General features: G+C 47.0%; 1 protein-coding gene across 3 annotated transcripts in view; it reads right to left on the reverse strand.

The window, feature by feature from the left end:
• The window catches only part of LOC134410146 (myosin-16), a 57806-nt gene extending 42523 nt beyond the window's left edge, over positions 1–15283 (reverse strand). For all 3 annotated transcript variants that reach the window (XM_063143271.1, XM_063143270.1, XM_063143268.1), the window contains exons 1-13: positions 15074–15283; positions 12960–13103; positions 11118–11274; positions 10424–10451; positions 9669–9765; positions 9424–9516; positions 8572–8635; positions 7547–7645; positions 5820–5923; positions 4556–4694; positions 3441–3709; positions 2295–2465; positions 938–1117 (exon numbers count right to left, since the gene is read on the reverse strand). In XM_063143271.1, the coding sequence (XP_062999341.1) occupies positions 938–1117; positions 2295–2465; positions 3441–3709; positions 4556–4694; positions 5820–5923; positions 7547–7645; positions 8572–8635; positions 9424–9516; positions 9669–9765; positions 10424–10451; positions 11118–11274; positions 12960–13103; positions 15074–15283 (1755 nt within the window). The remainder of the gene's footprint in view (positions 1–937; positions 1118–2294; positions 2466–3440; positions 3710–4555; positions 4695–5819; positions 5924–7546; positions 7646–8571; positions 8636–9423; positions 9517–9668; positions 9766–10423; positions 10452–11117; positions 11275–12959; positions 13104–15073) is intronic.
• Positions 15284–16285: the final 1002 nt, after the last annotated feature.

The raw sequence follows: 16285 nt of genomic DNA on the forward strand, positions 1-16285 counted from the left end.
GAGCTTTCCGTCTGGAAGCACCTCTGATCTCAATGAGCAGCCAGGCTGGGGCTTCGGTTGAGTCCCGGACCTTTTTTCAGAACAAGATGCTCATTTGGAGCTCTTTGACGTGTGGCAACCACTAGCCTGTCTTGTTACGTGCCCCCAAGATGCCTTGTTGGCTTCTTGCCGAAGAGTATTTCTAGGCCAGGGGAAATCCTGCAACTTATTTATTATTTTATTTATTATTGCATTCATAGCCCGCCTTTTTCCCTCCAAGGAACCCAAGGCGGTGTACATAATCCTCTTACTCTCCATTTTATCCTCACAACAACAACCCTGTGAGGTAGGTTGGGCTGAGAGTCTGTGACTGGCCCAGAGTCACCCAGTGGGTTTCCATGGCCGAGTGGGGACTAGAACCCGGATCTCCCAAATCCCAGTCCAACACCTTAGCCACTACACCACACTGGCTCTCCTTATTACAGCTTTCTGCTTCTGATTCCATCCCACGATCATCACATGCTCTCTTTACACACACTTCCAGGAGTTCTACATATTTCATTTATATAGGCACAAGATGGCGCTTGTCTACCTCTTCTTATAGCGCAATTTCCTCTTTACATGCTGAAACAGAAAGGGGATCTTTTTGTTACTAGTTTTTTTCTGTTTCAAATTAAGGTGACGAAATCCTTGTAAAGAACAAGAGAGGCACTGGATGTTTACAGCATCATGTAACAGACCCAGAAACTTCCATGAGTGGCCAGTCATGCCCATGCTATAAATAGCTGGTTTAGACAAGTCCACAGTCAGAAAAAAAATAGCTGGCTCCTGTAGGGAGATCCGTCTCGCATCTCCACACCAGTTAAAACTCAAACATCATCCAGAGAGCTCTGGCTATTGGGCGGTATAGAAATGTAATAAATAAATAAATAAATAAAATCCAAGCTCGGGTCCTCACCGTGCCGGCGTAATGCACCAGCTCAAAGTGGGCTTCTGCTCCTTTGCCCTTGCCGCCTTTGGGCTTCAGGAAGTTGGGGGACTTGCCCAAATGATTATCATAGAGGGCAGCCTTGAAAGTAGCATCGGTGGCCTTGGGGAACACACACTGCTCTTCAAGGATGGAGAAGATACCCATGGGCTAGGGAAACAAAAGCACAAGGAGAGAAGAACTGATGAGGAACACATATGCACACCACACCGCCACACACGCAATAGCACAGATATTTAAGAAGCACTCCCTGTAATATAGTTTTGACAAAGTCAGCGATGAAAACGCCGAAGAACGGTAGGGGTTATTTATGTAATGATGTCGAGTAGTGAAGGAGATTGGGGGAAGCTACCCTAAACTATTACAGTGAGGAACATACTAGGTTCTTCCTCCCAGATGTGCTCTTCAGCTACTGGTGTGTGAGTGTGTGTCATTCTTTTACTTGTAGGAGTTTTGACAGGGAGTGCTTTCAAAAACGGTACTCCTACACCTGTAGTGGAACAGTTTATTCCAGCAGCATTCTGCCAGCTCATTTTGCTGCATGAAATGGCATACCCAGGAGGTGTGTGTGTGTGTGAGAGAGAGAGAGACAGAATGGATTCACAGGCTCACCCAGGACGACTTGCAGATCCTCATGCAACGGTCTACATTAATGCATCCAAGGGGAGAGCAGTTCCCACACACACACAGGTCTGGTTCAGACAACATGCTAAACCATGCTGCTTAAACACAAAATGGTTAATGGAATGCATTAAGGTCAATACATTCCCTTAACCATTTTGCAGTTAAGCAGCATGGTTTAGCGTGTTGTCTGAACCAGGCCACAGTGTAGGCACAGCTTTACATGGTCCCAATGCAAGGCAAAAAGAAGGATCTAGGAAGAAACTGCCTGGATTGCTCTATCAGATTGAATGCTATGTCTCCAGTGATAATTCTCTCCATAGGCCCTAGAGGAGGGTGTAGAACCCAAAGCTCTTGGGTCAAATCTAGCCTATCTGGGGATCCCAATCCACCTCTTTCAGGCCTTCCCTATGTGGTCCCCCCGCTCTGCTTTCCCTGGCCCCATGTCTTTCCCCCAAGTACCAATCGTATGCTGTTTTCCAGGTGTTTGCACATTATCCCCCTGTTCAAAGACACTGCAACGCCTCTCCCCATAGGCTTTATTCTTTTACTAGCAATCAAAGCTTGAAGCTGAAACATGCCGGCCGTTCTGGTCTTTTGGCCCCACCCCCTTTGGGCCTCAAGCCCCTCCCACCACTAGGATGCAGCCCCCAAGAGCCTCTCCGAAGTGGAATTCCGCCCTCTTTGTGCCGTAGAGGAAGCTCACCTTTTCCAGGAGCTCAATACAAGCCTGCAGGTCCAAGCCGAAGTCAATGAACACCCAATCGATGCCCTCTCTCTTGTACTCTTCCTGCTCCAGCACGAACATGTGGTGGTTGAAGAACTGCTGCAGCTTCTCGTTGGTGAAGTTGATGCACAGTTGCTCAAAGCTGTTGAACTGCGGAAGGAAAACATTCGGGTCTTTGTACTCAATTTCTATCCCGCCTTTCCATGAAAAACAGGGTCAGTCTGGCGCACGATAAAATGCAGATAAAACAACTTAGAACTGGAGGCATTTAAATGTTCCCATATTTCAATGCCTTTGTATATGTGGGGCTCCACAAACAGAAGATATTATTTTATATCTATCTATCTATCTGGTGAACTCTGTATGCCAGGGTCCCAGGAAAAGATTTCTCAGAACTTTACAGGGAGGGAAGAAGCCCTGCAGAAAATATCCATGGGGGATTCCACATGTCATACTGAGGTCGCTTCCATGTGGCCCCAGTGCGACGTGAAAGCGATCGTGTAACTTGCCTGACGAAGAGACGAGGAAGAGGCGTCCTTGCCGCCGCCGCCCCCCACCTACCTCCTCGCCGGCTGGGACAGAGAGCTCGGCGGAAGAAGGCGGGGTTGAGAGCGGAAGAAGCTCTCCACCCCGCCTTCTTCTGCCGAGCTCTCTGAGCCGGCCGGCGAGGAGGTAGGTGGGCGTCGGCAGCGGCGGCAAGGACGCCTCTTCCTCATCTCTTCGTCAGGCAAGTTACACGATCGCTTTCACGTCGCACTGGGGCCGCATGGAAGCGACCTCAGTACGACGTGTGGAATCCCCCCTGGATTCAGACAACGTATTAACCCATGGTTCAACAACAACCCACACTCAGCCACTGAGCGTGGGTTAGCACGTGGTGTGAACAGAGTCATTAGTCCATCAAGCCCAGTATTGTCAACACTGACTGGCAGCAGCTCTGCAGGGTTCGGGCATGATTCTTCCCCGGCCCTACTTGGAAATACCAGGAATTGAACCTGGGACCTTCCGCACGCAAAGCAAGGGCTCTACCACACGGAGCCACGGCCCTTCCATTGCAATGTTAGTCTTGCAGGTCCCCCTTGTCACCCTTTCTATAACAGAGGCCGCTCCTGGCTTTCCTCGTACCTCAAAGATCTCAAATCCGGCGATATCCAGCACCCCGATGAAGACCTGCCGCTGCATCTTGGTGTCCAGGGTCTTGTTGATCCTGACCACCAGCCACTTGAACATCTTGTCGTAGACGGCTTTGCCGAGGGCGCCGACGGAGTTGTGACACTGGTCCATGTTCTGGCCTTTCTGCACAAACTCGTTGCCCACTTTCACCCGGGGTCTGGTGATGCCCTTCTGCAGATCCCCCGAGTTGAGGTTCATGAGGTGGGCGACTTTGTCGGCCACTGCCAAACGAAAGACCCAAAGGGGAAGAGCACAGAACCATCAAAGAATTGGAAGGGATCTCGGAGATCATCTAGTCCACCCCACCCCACCCCAATCAATGCAGAACGCAGCTTCCCTGACCGATGCCGTCCAGCCTCAGCTTAAATCCGTCCAGCAAAGGAAGACTCACGACCTCCCAAGGCAGCCAGTTTCACTGCTGAACAGCTCTCGCTGTTGCCACATTTTTCCTAATGTTGAACCAAAATCCGCCTCCCTGCAATTTCCACCCGTTGGTTCTAGTCTTGCTCTCAGAGAACGATTCTGCTCCATCTTCTGCCCGATGGCCTTTCAGCTATTAGAAGGCCGCTATCATGTCTGCCCTTAATTTTCTCTTCTGCAGGTTAAACATAACCCAGCTCTTTCAACTAGGACTGGGTTTCCAGACCCCCTCACCATCCCGTCTGCTCTCCTATGGACACGCTCCGACTGGAACGAGCCAGGAATCGAACTGCACCCAACCACAGGGCCGCCTTCTCCTTACTGCACCCTCCTCCAACGCAGCATCCTCCATGGAAGGCTCCAGAAATTGCACATCCCCTCCACTGCACAAACGGCGGCCGTACGGAGCCTTCCATTCACACCTTTACTCTCGCATAAGTGGGGCCTTTATGGCTGCCGTTTACACCGTGTGTGGGGGGGAATTACGTAAGTTCCGTAGGCTCCATTGTTGCGCACACTGGAGGCTCCAGAAATGGCTGGAGGGCTGCGGGAGTGGGGGTGAACGGCGGCGGGGCGAGCGTCCCACGAGTCGGACTGGGGTGAGCTCGCCCAACCCTAGTTTCCGTTCGTTCTTCCTGCTTCACTACCTTCTGTGGTTTCCACTTCCGCCTGCTCCTCCCGTGGCTTCTGCTTGAACTTCATATTGCCGAAATGCATGATGCCACCCGTGAGCTTGTAAACGCCAATCTTCTCTTCATGAGTGAAACCGAGGACATCAAAAGCCACCTGTCAGGGAGGGGAAGACGGGCATGCTGTGATTTGTAATACTTCTGCAATTTTTATATACCCTTTTTCAATAGATGCCAAAGCAGTTTACAATTCCTTCCCTCCGGAAATTGAAACAGTAAAGCCAGCAACTGAAACATTTTTAAAAAAACATCACTCGCACGAACTGCGGTAGAAAACAGCTTTAAATACCTCGCCTCCTGCAGGCACGTTGGGCCAAACTGTACGTGACATTCTACCACGTGGTTTGCCCCAAGGTACACGGGGTGGGGGTGGGGAAGGGGGGAGCCATAGCACTGGCTATTTTTGAAAGAAAAAGTTCTGCCATCAAGGGCAAACCACACAATTAACATGTGTAGTTCAGTTCCCATTTTCTTCCAGAAAAATAAAGGGCCAGGGTTGGAAGCCGCATACGTTTCCCAGTGGAGGGTGTTCCAAAGTGCTGGGGCTGAAACCAAAAAGGCTCTGCTGATTATGGAGCTAATCTCACCTCTGCATAAGATGGAACACCCAGCAGGGCCTCAATAATAGGTCTTAAATGTTGGGGAGGTTCATGAAAGAACCAACTTTTTTCCTTCTCCTCCTCCTTTTTGCTAATTATATTCTGCCGTAGACAACGGATGCCCCTTTCGGCGGCCTGTGCCACCATTGCAATAAAAAATGCCTTCCCTAACCCGGCCCTCTCCAGTTGTGGTGAACTACAACACCCATTGTACCCCACTGGCTGGGAAAGATGGGAATTTTAGTCCAACACTGCCTTAACCTATCTGGGAGAGACTAGATCATTTATTTATTTATAGCCTGCCTTTTTTCCTGCAAGGAACCCAAAGTGGTGTACATAATCCTCCTTCTCTCCATTTTATCCTCACAACAACCCTGTGAGGTAGGCTGGGCTGAGAGTCTGTGACTGGCCCAAAGCCACCCCAATGAGCTTCCATGGCCGAGTGGGGACTAGAACCCAGATCTCCCAACTCCCAGTCCGACACTCTAGCCACTACACCACACTGGCTCTTATAAAGCTGCAATAAGGCCTTTTGATCATATCTTTCTGCTGCTTTCCTTCTGTTTTCAACCAAAGCCGCCATTATGTCCGAGATGCAACAGGGACTGCTTTTGCAAACTTACGTCTGTGAGAAGGAGCTCTTCTCCGTCATCCATGTTGTCGACGATAGTTACACCTTGGCTCGTCCAGTGATACTCCTTGGGATCGGGCACGCAAAGCAAGGATTCTGTTGCAAAAAAGCCGTATCAGTATGTGGTTAGCAAGTCTTTGCAAGAATGGGGACCTTCCTGCTCCTTCTGCTGGGTGGAGCGCTAGCCATCTGCCAAAAAGTCCTGTTCTGTGTATATCATTGTTTGGCTGGGGTTCTTTTTTCGCCATGTACCAACCATGTGGCCTGTTTTCTGCCATGTGGCCCAAGATGGTTTGCTACCCCGAATTGTAACCTGAAAGGGGCCTTCACACACCCTGGGGCCAACACCTTAAGAAGTCTCGCTGCATCATTCGGACAAAAAATCCCACCTTCATCTATTCCCCCTCCCATTCATAGTGCCAGCTAAACCAGGTTGCTTCACCTTGCCTCAAGGCAGGGCCGGCCCTGTATATAGGCACCAATGGAGTTCATTTAGCATGCATATGGACATTTTTGTGAACTGCCCAGAGAGCGTTGGCTGTTGGGCAGTATAGAAATGAAATCAAACAATTAATATATACAAGTCTTCCCTTAATTATATACAAGTCTTCCCTATACAATTTCCCTCTAATCTAAATCATCACCCGCTACTTGGATTTTGAAATTTGATTCTTTTCATTGTGTTTTTATTTGTGAATCCCTTTAGAGCATCTGGAATACTCAGCAGATAATTACTTAATTAACTGAATTCCAGCACTGGCATCTGGCAGTCTCAGAACCACAGAGCTAAGAAAAAGGCTAGAGTGACACGCTGCCCTGCAGTCCAGTACTACAATTTGGCAGAGATGGTTGCCTCAGGCAGCAGATACTGGGAAGTGGCATCAAAGCATTGGAGAAGAAAGCCGTATGCCCTGTCTCCCCTATACTAGCCCTCTCCCTTCAGGTGCAGTGGACGCTGTCCTGTCACCAGCACTGAAGAGATTCAACTGCCAGTCCATTCAGCTTTTGAACATGGAATGGGAGTGGGCGCCATCTTGTTTTTTGCCCCAAGCTGCAAAATACCTTGTGTCAGCCTTGGAGATTACCTATAGGTATGCATGTCTCTTATCTTGCAGTAGACAGCCATATTAAGAAATGGGAAGAGCTCCCCTTCTCTTACACACACACGCACAGTATCTCTTTCTGTGGAGGGCCAGGATCTCTTCTTGATCCTCCCAGAGTGCAGGACACGGAATAACGGGCTCAAGTTAAAGGAAGCCAGATTCTGGCTAGACATCAGGAAAAACTTCCTAACTGTTAGAGCAGTGCGACGGTGGAATCGGTTACCTAGGGAGGTTGTGGGCTCTCCCACACTAGAGGCCTTCAAGAGGCAGCTAGACAACCATCTGTCAGGGATGCTTTAGGGTGGATTCCTGCATTGAGCAGGGGGTTGGACTCGATGGCCTTGTAGGCCCCTTCCAACTCTGTTATTCTATGATTCTATGATTCTTTCACACATACGCACAAGGAAAGTGTGAGAGCCAGGGTGGTGAAGCAGTAAGAGTGTTGGACTGGGTCTCAGGAGACCCAAGTTCTAATCCCCACTCAGCCATGAAGCTCACTGGGTGTCTTTGGGATCAGACACTCAGTCCTAGCTTAACCTACCTAGCCTAACCTACCTCACAGGGTAGCTGTGAAGATAAAACAGAGAGGATATAACAAACAAACAAACAAACCTACCAACAAGATCTGGTTTCTTGTTGGAGAGCAGCTGGTAAAAGATGTGATAGCCCCTTTCAGCAGGCTGCTGAGAAATCACTCGAGATTTCTCTAGGAGATCTGGAACAAAAAGGAAAATCAGGCTTGTGCTGAGAACATCGATCATGCCCCAAATCTACAAGGTGTGTTTTAGAAGCCTTGCCAATGCCTTACTCTGAGGCTGTGTGGAAACCCACACTGGAAGAACAACTGTGCAACTAGCCTGGGGAACCTGCTTTGGCTCAAAAAGATGGCTTCAATCCAGATTCCAGCTGGACATCAGAAAAAACTTCCTGACTGTTAGAGCAGTGCGACAATGGAATCAGTTACCTAGGGAGGTTGCGGGCTCTCCCACACTAGAGGCCTTCAAGAGGCAGCTGGACAACCATCTGTCGGGGATGCTTTAGGGTGGATTCCTGCATTGATCAGGGGGTTGGACTCGATGGCCTTGTAGGCCCCTTCCAACTCTGCTATTCTATGATTCTATAGTGAGGGCCCCAATAGACACACAGCTATATAAGCTTGGTTAGCTAGAAAGAAGTGCTAATTTCCTTTGCATGTTTACATCCTGCATCCATTTTCTATCAACAAACTGTCATCTTTTTGCACAAGTAGCTTGTTTCAACTTGATAACCAAAAGAACATGACTGATGACTTGGACCTGGCAGAACCAGAACCCAAATTCAATGAAGGGACAGAGATTCTGCACTACCAATTTTTTAAAAAATAATAATTACATTGCCTTATTAATTAGGTTGCTTCCAAATTCCATCCAAAATGGTGTTGGGGGGTTAAGATTTGGGTTTCTATCCTTGGAGAAACTGGCCTGATGTGGATACTACCACTACTACTACTACTACTACTAATAATAATACATTATTTCTTACCCGCCTCTCCATTTTGATCGAGGCGGAGAACAACAGTAAGTATAAAATACATAAAATACTGATTAAAAACATAGTATACATTATTAAAACATCCTAAAATTCCATTGGAATTCTACTTACAGCTCTCAATGTCAGCCCCAGCCAGTTTTCCTGTGGTGCCAAAGTGAATTCGGATAAATTTACCCTGGGAAAGGAAAACAAGAGACAGGCCTTTTGTTCAACACTGAAATACCTTCGCACAAGGAGGAGCAAACAGTATAGATGCATAGATGGTTGTATTTAACAACTCAGCTGGTAACCACAGGCGATCAGAAATTCCATGCAGGTGAGTAAGAGGGCTGCTTCTGGAGACAAGACTGGAACCGCCCAGAGAGCTCCGGCTATTGGGCGGTATAGAAATGTAATAAATAATTAATAATTAATAAATAAACAAAGATTTTATAGGGAACACATGGAGCTGCCTTAAACCAAGTCATACCATTGGACCATCTAGTCCAGTACGAGGACTACACATGCTCTGAGCCCTTAGAATGTTAACTGACTATTGAGGAAAATATGGGGAAATGTGAGGGTTGGGGAAAGGAAATGTGCGTGGGGAAGCCTGAATACAATCACTTCATGCTGCAACATCTTGCTTCAGGCCCCACTTACAAATTTTAAAAAGAAAACAAAAGTTCCTTATGTATGAGCTGGACCCAGAGGAGTTCACACATGCATGTTTATCACTGATTGAGTGCAACAACAAGGGAAGACTTGATTTGTGATGATTTCACAGATGTAAAAGATCTCATATCGCCTCCTAAGACTTCAAACGTAATTGTTTTCAACAGAGACTGTTGAGAGTCATTAAGTGATACATTATTAGTTAAAGAGATAGTGAGTGATGTGCTTGCATGTGTGGAACATTGTGCAATGAGGGGGAAATGAGAGTACTGATTGGGGTGCAGCACATTTTCAGAATCAGGTACTTACAAAGCGAGAGGAATTATTGTTCCTGGTTGTTTTGGCATTTCCGAAGGCCTCTAGGACAGGGTTAGCCTGAATGATTTGATCTTCCAGGGACCCCTGCCCAAGACAAAAACAAAACAGAATTTTATCATGGGACATTTCTCAACAGCTAATGATGGAACATTTTCTGTTGGACAATACCAACAGGGGGCGCAGATCCATTTGCTACATGACAACGGTCACCAGTTTATCCAACAAAACTCCCTTACCTTTCCATCAGCAGAGGTTTTGCCAGTGCCGGCCATGTTGGCAAAGTACTGGATGACTTTCTTCGTGTTTTCAGTCTTGCCAGCTCCGGATTCTCCGCTACAGGTGAAAGAAACGATGGAGGAAGACATCAGAACCAAAATGTTGAAACGAACCTAGAAGCCATTTATTCCAGCCTCCCACTGTAAGGGAGGAGCATTCATTATTGTTACTATTTATTATTTACAATATGTATACACCACTCTAGATCCAGCAGAATTCCTGAGTGGTGAACAATAAAAGAAGTAAACAGAATCAAAGTACAACATTACAATATTTTAAAGTCAGATTATAACAACATTCTGTTCATATAGGGCCCAACAAACTGCCCATGGGAAAACCACAAACAGGATATGAGAGCAATAGCACCCTGCCACCCATGTTCCCCAGCAACTGATGTACATAGGGAGACTGCCTCTGATACTGGAGATAGCATAAAGCTATCATTGATAGACTTATCCTCCAGGAATTTGTCCAATTCCCCTTTAAAGCCATCCAAATTGATAGCCATTGCTACGTCTTCTGGTAGCAAATTCCATACTTTAACTCTGCGCTGGGTGAAGAAATATTTCTTTTTATCTATCCTGACTCTCCCGCCACTCAGCTTCATGGGATCACCCCATTGGGTTCTAGTATTATCAGAGAGTGAGAAAACTGTCTCCCAACTTGACGAATAATCATTTAACAAATAATAAGTAAACAAAAGATATACACTTACGTGATCAGCATAGACTGGTTTTCACGTTCTGTGTGGGGTAAAATAAAACAACATTGCAGGTGTTAATAAAAAGGTCTTAAAATTCCTACGGGGCTAATTTACAGATATGTAGGAGCACCAACTAACCTCCTCTTCTCTCTCCCTATAGCATATTCCTTTCTTTGTCTGCCCAGAAACCTGAAAATGTGGATTTTGGAAGTTGACAGGGAAACAGAGGAGGAGTTTATTGCCACCCTAGGCAGGATGGGTCCGTGACACAGGGTTCTATAAACAAACTATATACTCCAGAATGTCTTGTGATGATAAAAATTCAGCAAGTGTGTGTGTCAGTTCATGTGCAATGCTGGCCATTCTACATGTGTCAGCTAAATGCAGAGCCGGAACTGTGGGTTGGAACACATCCTAGGGCAGTTTTCAGACTCTGGATTGACTTACCCACCCAGACTAGCCTTGTCCATCGAGGCTGACCATTGGGACTTCTTCAACAGGAAGAGCTATACAGGACTTCCTGTTTGGGATCTTTTGTGTGGACAACCAGTCTTCTTGGTTCTGGCATATTTTGGGTCCCTAGGACTTCCTGACTGGGCTACTATCTCCATCCCGGTCCATACACTCTACTTTCTGGACATATGGTCTTCCCAGTCACTAGGATGAGGACAATTCTAGAGACTTAGAGCTCCTTCCCAGCACTCACCCATAAGCATGTCATGGTAGGCGTTGTCAGAGACAGAGAAGAGGTGAGGGGGCATCTCTGTGCGTTTCTTGCCCTTATACATCAAGGCAACTCGGGATCCGTAGATGGGCAGCCACTTGTAAGGGTTGACGGTGACACAGAACAAGCCAGAGTAGGTCTGGAGGAAGAACAAAAGAAACCAGGATGAGCCTCCCATCATGGGTTAGTGTGGTCTCGGATTAAGAGCTGAAAGACCTGAGTTTGAATCTCTGCACAAGGCTGCTTTGGCCCTATTGCTGTTTAAGGGCTCAATTCTGGCAATCTGTTTCCCCAGCGGATATATCCCAGAGGCTAAGCTTATTCTGGACAGAACTTCTTCAAATTGTGGGTGAGGGATGGCACGTCTGAATGCTCAAACAACACAAAAATCCTGCCTGCCTTGCAAGTAGAAAAACAGCATGTCAGAAACAGGGCTCAGCTGAATGTTACTTCCAGGACATGTCATTTTTCTACATGCATGAAGTTTCCCCCCCACAATGGAGAACCACTCAAGCCAACAACTCCCACCTGGAGCTTAAAGTAGTACAGTTCAGGAAAAGCACTTGAATCTGCTAAATGTATCAAACGGCCTTTACTGATTTCCCAGTCTATAAAATGGGAATGACTGGGTTGTTTTGCAAATGAATGGTTCAAGATTGGGAACATCAAATACTACTTCCTGTCTCTTATCTATCCAAAATGGCCACTGCTTTGATATTATATCCTTTCAGGGGAGCAAAAAGCTAGACTCTGCCTCAGATAAATGATTAGCTCTCTCTAAAGCCTCACGATACCTCTTGCTCTCCCGCAAAGTGTTTTTAAGCATTGCATTGAGCATTAGCAATACAGATAAATTCTCACAACACCTGCAGATAAGTGTTAATGACTGATGTTTTATCATTCCAGATGTGGAGCTACTGAGGAATCAGATGTGAAACGAAAGGCAATTGTGTCTTGTTCTCACAACTTTGGTCCTGAGCTTGAAGCCAGCTATTTATTATTACTTTTTAAAAATCCAAACACAGGGTGTTTCCAACAATTACCGTATTTCTTCGATTCTAAGACGCACTTCCCCCCATATAAACATCTCTAAAAACAGGATGTGTCTTAGAATCGCGGGTGCGTTTATTATTTCTTAGAATCAAAGCTTTTTTTCTGTTGGTGGTACTGAAATTAGTGTGCGTCTTACAATCGATGGCGTCTTAGAATCGAAGAAATACGGTACAAGGCATTGGGCAGCTGTTTCATCTTTTTCTCCTTTGCAGATTTTCCGTGGTGAGAAAAAAGGCAGAAGAATAGTTGGGAAAACACAGGGATATGACGAGTAAGAGCCAACGATGCCTTGACCTGGTATAAAATTCCATGAATGAGGCAGAGCGCTGGGTCAAAAAAAGCCTTGTTTGGAAGCACCCACCAGGTCAACGTTTCCAGACTTGGAAGCCAGTGTGGTGTAGTGGTTAGAGTGTTGGACTGGGACTCAGGAGATCTGAGTTCTAGTTCCTAATCAGCTATGGAGCTCACTGGGTGACTTTGGGCCAGGCACTGATACTCAGCCCAACCTACCTCACAGGGTCGTTGTTGTGAGGATAAAATGGAGAGGAGGAGGAGGAACATATACACTACCTTGGGCTCTTTGTAGGAAAGGTGGGACATAAATGTAACAACAAATAATATACAGCCAGGGATATGTGAAGTGCGGGCATGCATTTGATGCATTATGCTGTTCAGCGCCCCCCACCCTGCCCCAAATTCTGGCATTGGGGACAAGAGATAGTCTCAGTAATGCCCACATGCTCCATGCAAGATGTCTTTGTGCTCACTTACATAGATTCTCATCATCACGTAACGCTGCCTTAAGTTGTCTAAGACGCTGGCTTCATTCAGGAAGGTCATGTTGGCCATGTCGCTGGCCTGGTAGAACTTGGGTGGGTTCATTTGCTGGACATCATCCTTCTTAATGGTGACTGTCTGTGTGGTCAAGTTAGTGTTATTTAAGGAAAGCCAAGTTACAGCAATGTTCAAAGGAAGCCCATACCAGCATTATCGTGCTTGCGAGCAGTGGCTGTTTGGAACACCTTCCATGGGCTTTCTTTGAATGTTTGGACTCATACTGTATATTGTGGGGAGTGACATCTGATTTCGTTTAATTTTTGGAACTTTTAAGTCAGCCCTGGGAGAAAATAGCCCACGGTACTAATCAGCTTGGCAAACTGGCCATTGAGGAAGACCAAGGGTCGAAACGCGTCTGGCCAAATGGATCAAGTTTTCTGAGCATTTTCTGTCCAGCATTCTGATCGTCTTGTTGTATTATTGTACTTGTGAAATGCTCTGTGTATGTTATTTTTAACATTATATTTTAGTATATAAAACCGCATTTTTACCTGTTTCTTTAACTTCCTTGTTTTCATTTGTACTGTGTTAGGTTAAGGTTATCACGTCTTTGTTGCAGTTGCATACAAAGGACACCTGCTGAAATTCCCTTTTCTATGCAACTGTTAAAGATACAGGAGCCGTGACCTTCTTTTCATATGGGCATCCTAAACATGGCAGCCCTTAGCCTAATTTCAAAAGCCCTCTGCAAGTGATTAGTTCAGACCTCTGGCACGATCACCCCGAGGGACTGCAGGGGGGATTCCACACATCAGCTTCCATGCGCCCCCAGTGCGCCCCCAAAGCGATCGTGTAGCTTGCCTTTTGAAGAGATGAGGAAGAGGCGTCCTTGCCACCGCCACCGCCGCCACTCACCTACCTCCTCGCCGGCCGGGTCGGAGAGCTCGGCAGAAGAAGGCGGGGTGGAGAGCAGAAGCTCTCCGACCCGGCCAGCGAGGAGGAAGGTGGGTGGCGGCGGCAAGGACGCCTCTTCCTCGTCTCTTCGAAAGGCAAGCTACACGATCGCTTTGGGGGCGCATGGAAGCACCCTCAGTACGACGTGTGGAATCCCCCCCAGCTCTCAACACAAAAAAGGTACCCCATCCCTGGGCATTCAAAAACCAGCTATGCTGGCTAACTACTGGTCAGCTGGTGACCATGCACCTTATTGATTTCTCTAGTCAGGCATGCGCGTTGCTCATTGTTACGCCACTGCAGAGAGAAAATTAGACCTGAATTTATGTGGCCTTCATTTATTCCTGGATGGACCTCAATGTTCCATACACTACCACAAAGGTTATAGGGTAGCCTTGGGCCAGCCACCATTTTTCAGCCTATCCTACCACATTGGGTTGTTGTGAGGTTAAAATGAGAATAGGGACAATAGCACATACAGTGCCCTGAGGTCCTTGGAAGAAAGCCAGAATAAAAATAAAAACCTAGGAATTTCAATTGAGTGTATTTGTCCAATGAACATCCTGCATCAAGGCCAGCATGCAGCTAGCTCTTATATTCTGGTTGCCACACATTCATCCCCAGCCTAACATTGCTGGCCTCACTATCCACCATAGCCTACTCCAGCCTACCCCACCCAGGTGCCCTCTAGATATTTTATACTACAACTCCCACCATTCCTGACCATGGACCCCACTGGCTGGGCTGATGGGAGTTGAAGTTCAAAATGTCTGGAGATGTTCCCCTGGTTGGGGAAGGGTGGTTTACTCCTTCCTTTCAATGATCCGAGTTAGGTTGTAACTCGAAGAATTCCAAAGCCTTGGTGGTTTAGAGGAGTGGGCAGAAAGTAAATATCCAGATGTTTGGACATCAGCTTCCAGCAGTCCTGAGCATTGACTATATTAGTGAGAGGTTCTGGGATTTGGAGTCCAAAAGCTGGAGATCTCTCTTTGCCCACTTCTGGTTTCAAGGCCTACATGACCAATTTCAATCGGCAAAATCGGTTATACCACCCCCTCCCCAGTCAGACAAATGCTGTCATTGATCCTTAAGCTAATGAACAAATCAAGTCTTTCAAAGCCTAGAGAGCAGCATCTCCTGTCCCATCCAGTCACCTGATTGGTCACCGTCTTCACGGTGACTTGGTTATCAGTCTCAGACTGTATGTCCCCAGCGACGAACCCCTCTTTGTCGTCCTTGACCCAGCATGACTTCTTGATATCATATGGCTTGCTCATGGCCTCGATTTTCTCCTTTTCGCTGGGACCCAGGAACAGCAGGGGATCCACATCGTCCCCGCATTCTCCTTTATATCCGCCAGGCATCTTGGCTTGGATTTAGGCACAAAGCAGAACCAGAAAGGAAGACACTGGGAGAACAGTATTACCCACAATGCTCCTGGAAGAAGAGAAAGTGAAGAATGTAAGATACAAAAGAAGGGATTGCATGGCATTTATTCATAGAGCCATCCATCTTGATTGTCTTCTCATCCCCTATGGTATAGGCCCTGGACCGTTCCCACTATCTCTTCCCAAGAGTTACAAACACAGGAAGCTACCTTATACTGGGTCAGACCAGTGATCCATCTAGACCAGTACTGTTGACACAGACTGGCAGTGGTTCTCTAGCGTTTCAGGCAGACATTCTCCCAGCTCTACCAGAAGATGCCAGGGAACGAACCGGGGACCTTCTGCCTGAAGCAAGTGGTCTACCGTTCAGCTACAGCCCCTTCCCAATGGAGTTTCCATTGAGACGCAGAGTACCTACCGGAGAGACAAGGCTGAGAAACACCCCTTGTTTACAAGAGACTGGCTTGCGTCTTTTATACCCATCTGATCAGTCTTGAGATATCGCTTTCTCCTTACAAACGTGTGCCAGCGACTGTGTCTATGGAAAGCTGATTGGCCCAGGACCTTATCCCTCAGGAGGGAGATCAAGTAATGCCCCAGTTTCTTGGGGATTTCTTCTTCTTCCGTTTCTTCTCCTTATAGGGCATCTAATAATTTCAGCCTCGTGGCTCGAGGGACCGGAGGAAGGCTGAAATAGAACCCTCTGCCTTGCAAATTTCTCTTTTAAAGACACCGGTTTCAGCTGAGAGGCTCAGTTACAGCGGGCAAAAGGAAAGGAATCTGGGCCAGTTAGCGTTGAGAAATAAGCCGGCAGGACTGAGAGTAGGATTCTGACAACCAGTAGCCATAAGATGCCCACTTAAAACCCTTACCATGGGGTGTCCACAACTCAAGTCCAGAGGCAGAAATTTTGTGGTGGAGGGCACCAGATGGAATGGGAATCAGTGAAGGAAATAAAATATGGACACCCTAATATGT

This window comes from Elgaria multicarinata, chromosome 17 (genome assembly GCF_023053635.1).
Source record: "Elgaria multicarinata webbii isolate HBS135686 ecotype San Diego chromosome 17, rElgMul1.1.pri, whole genome shotgun sequence".
Classification (NCBI taxonomy): Eukaryota; Metazoa; Chordata; class Lepidosauria; order Squamata; family Anguidae; genus Elgaria; species Elgaria multicarinata.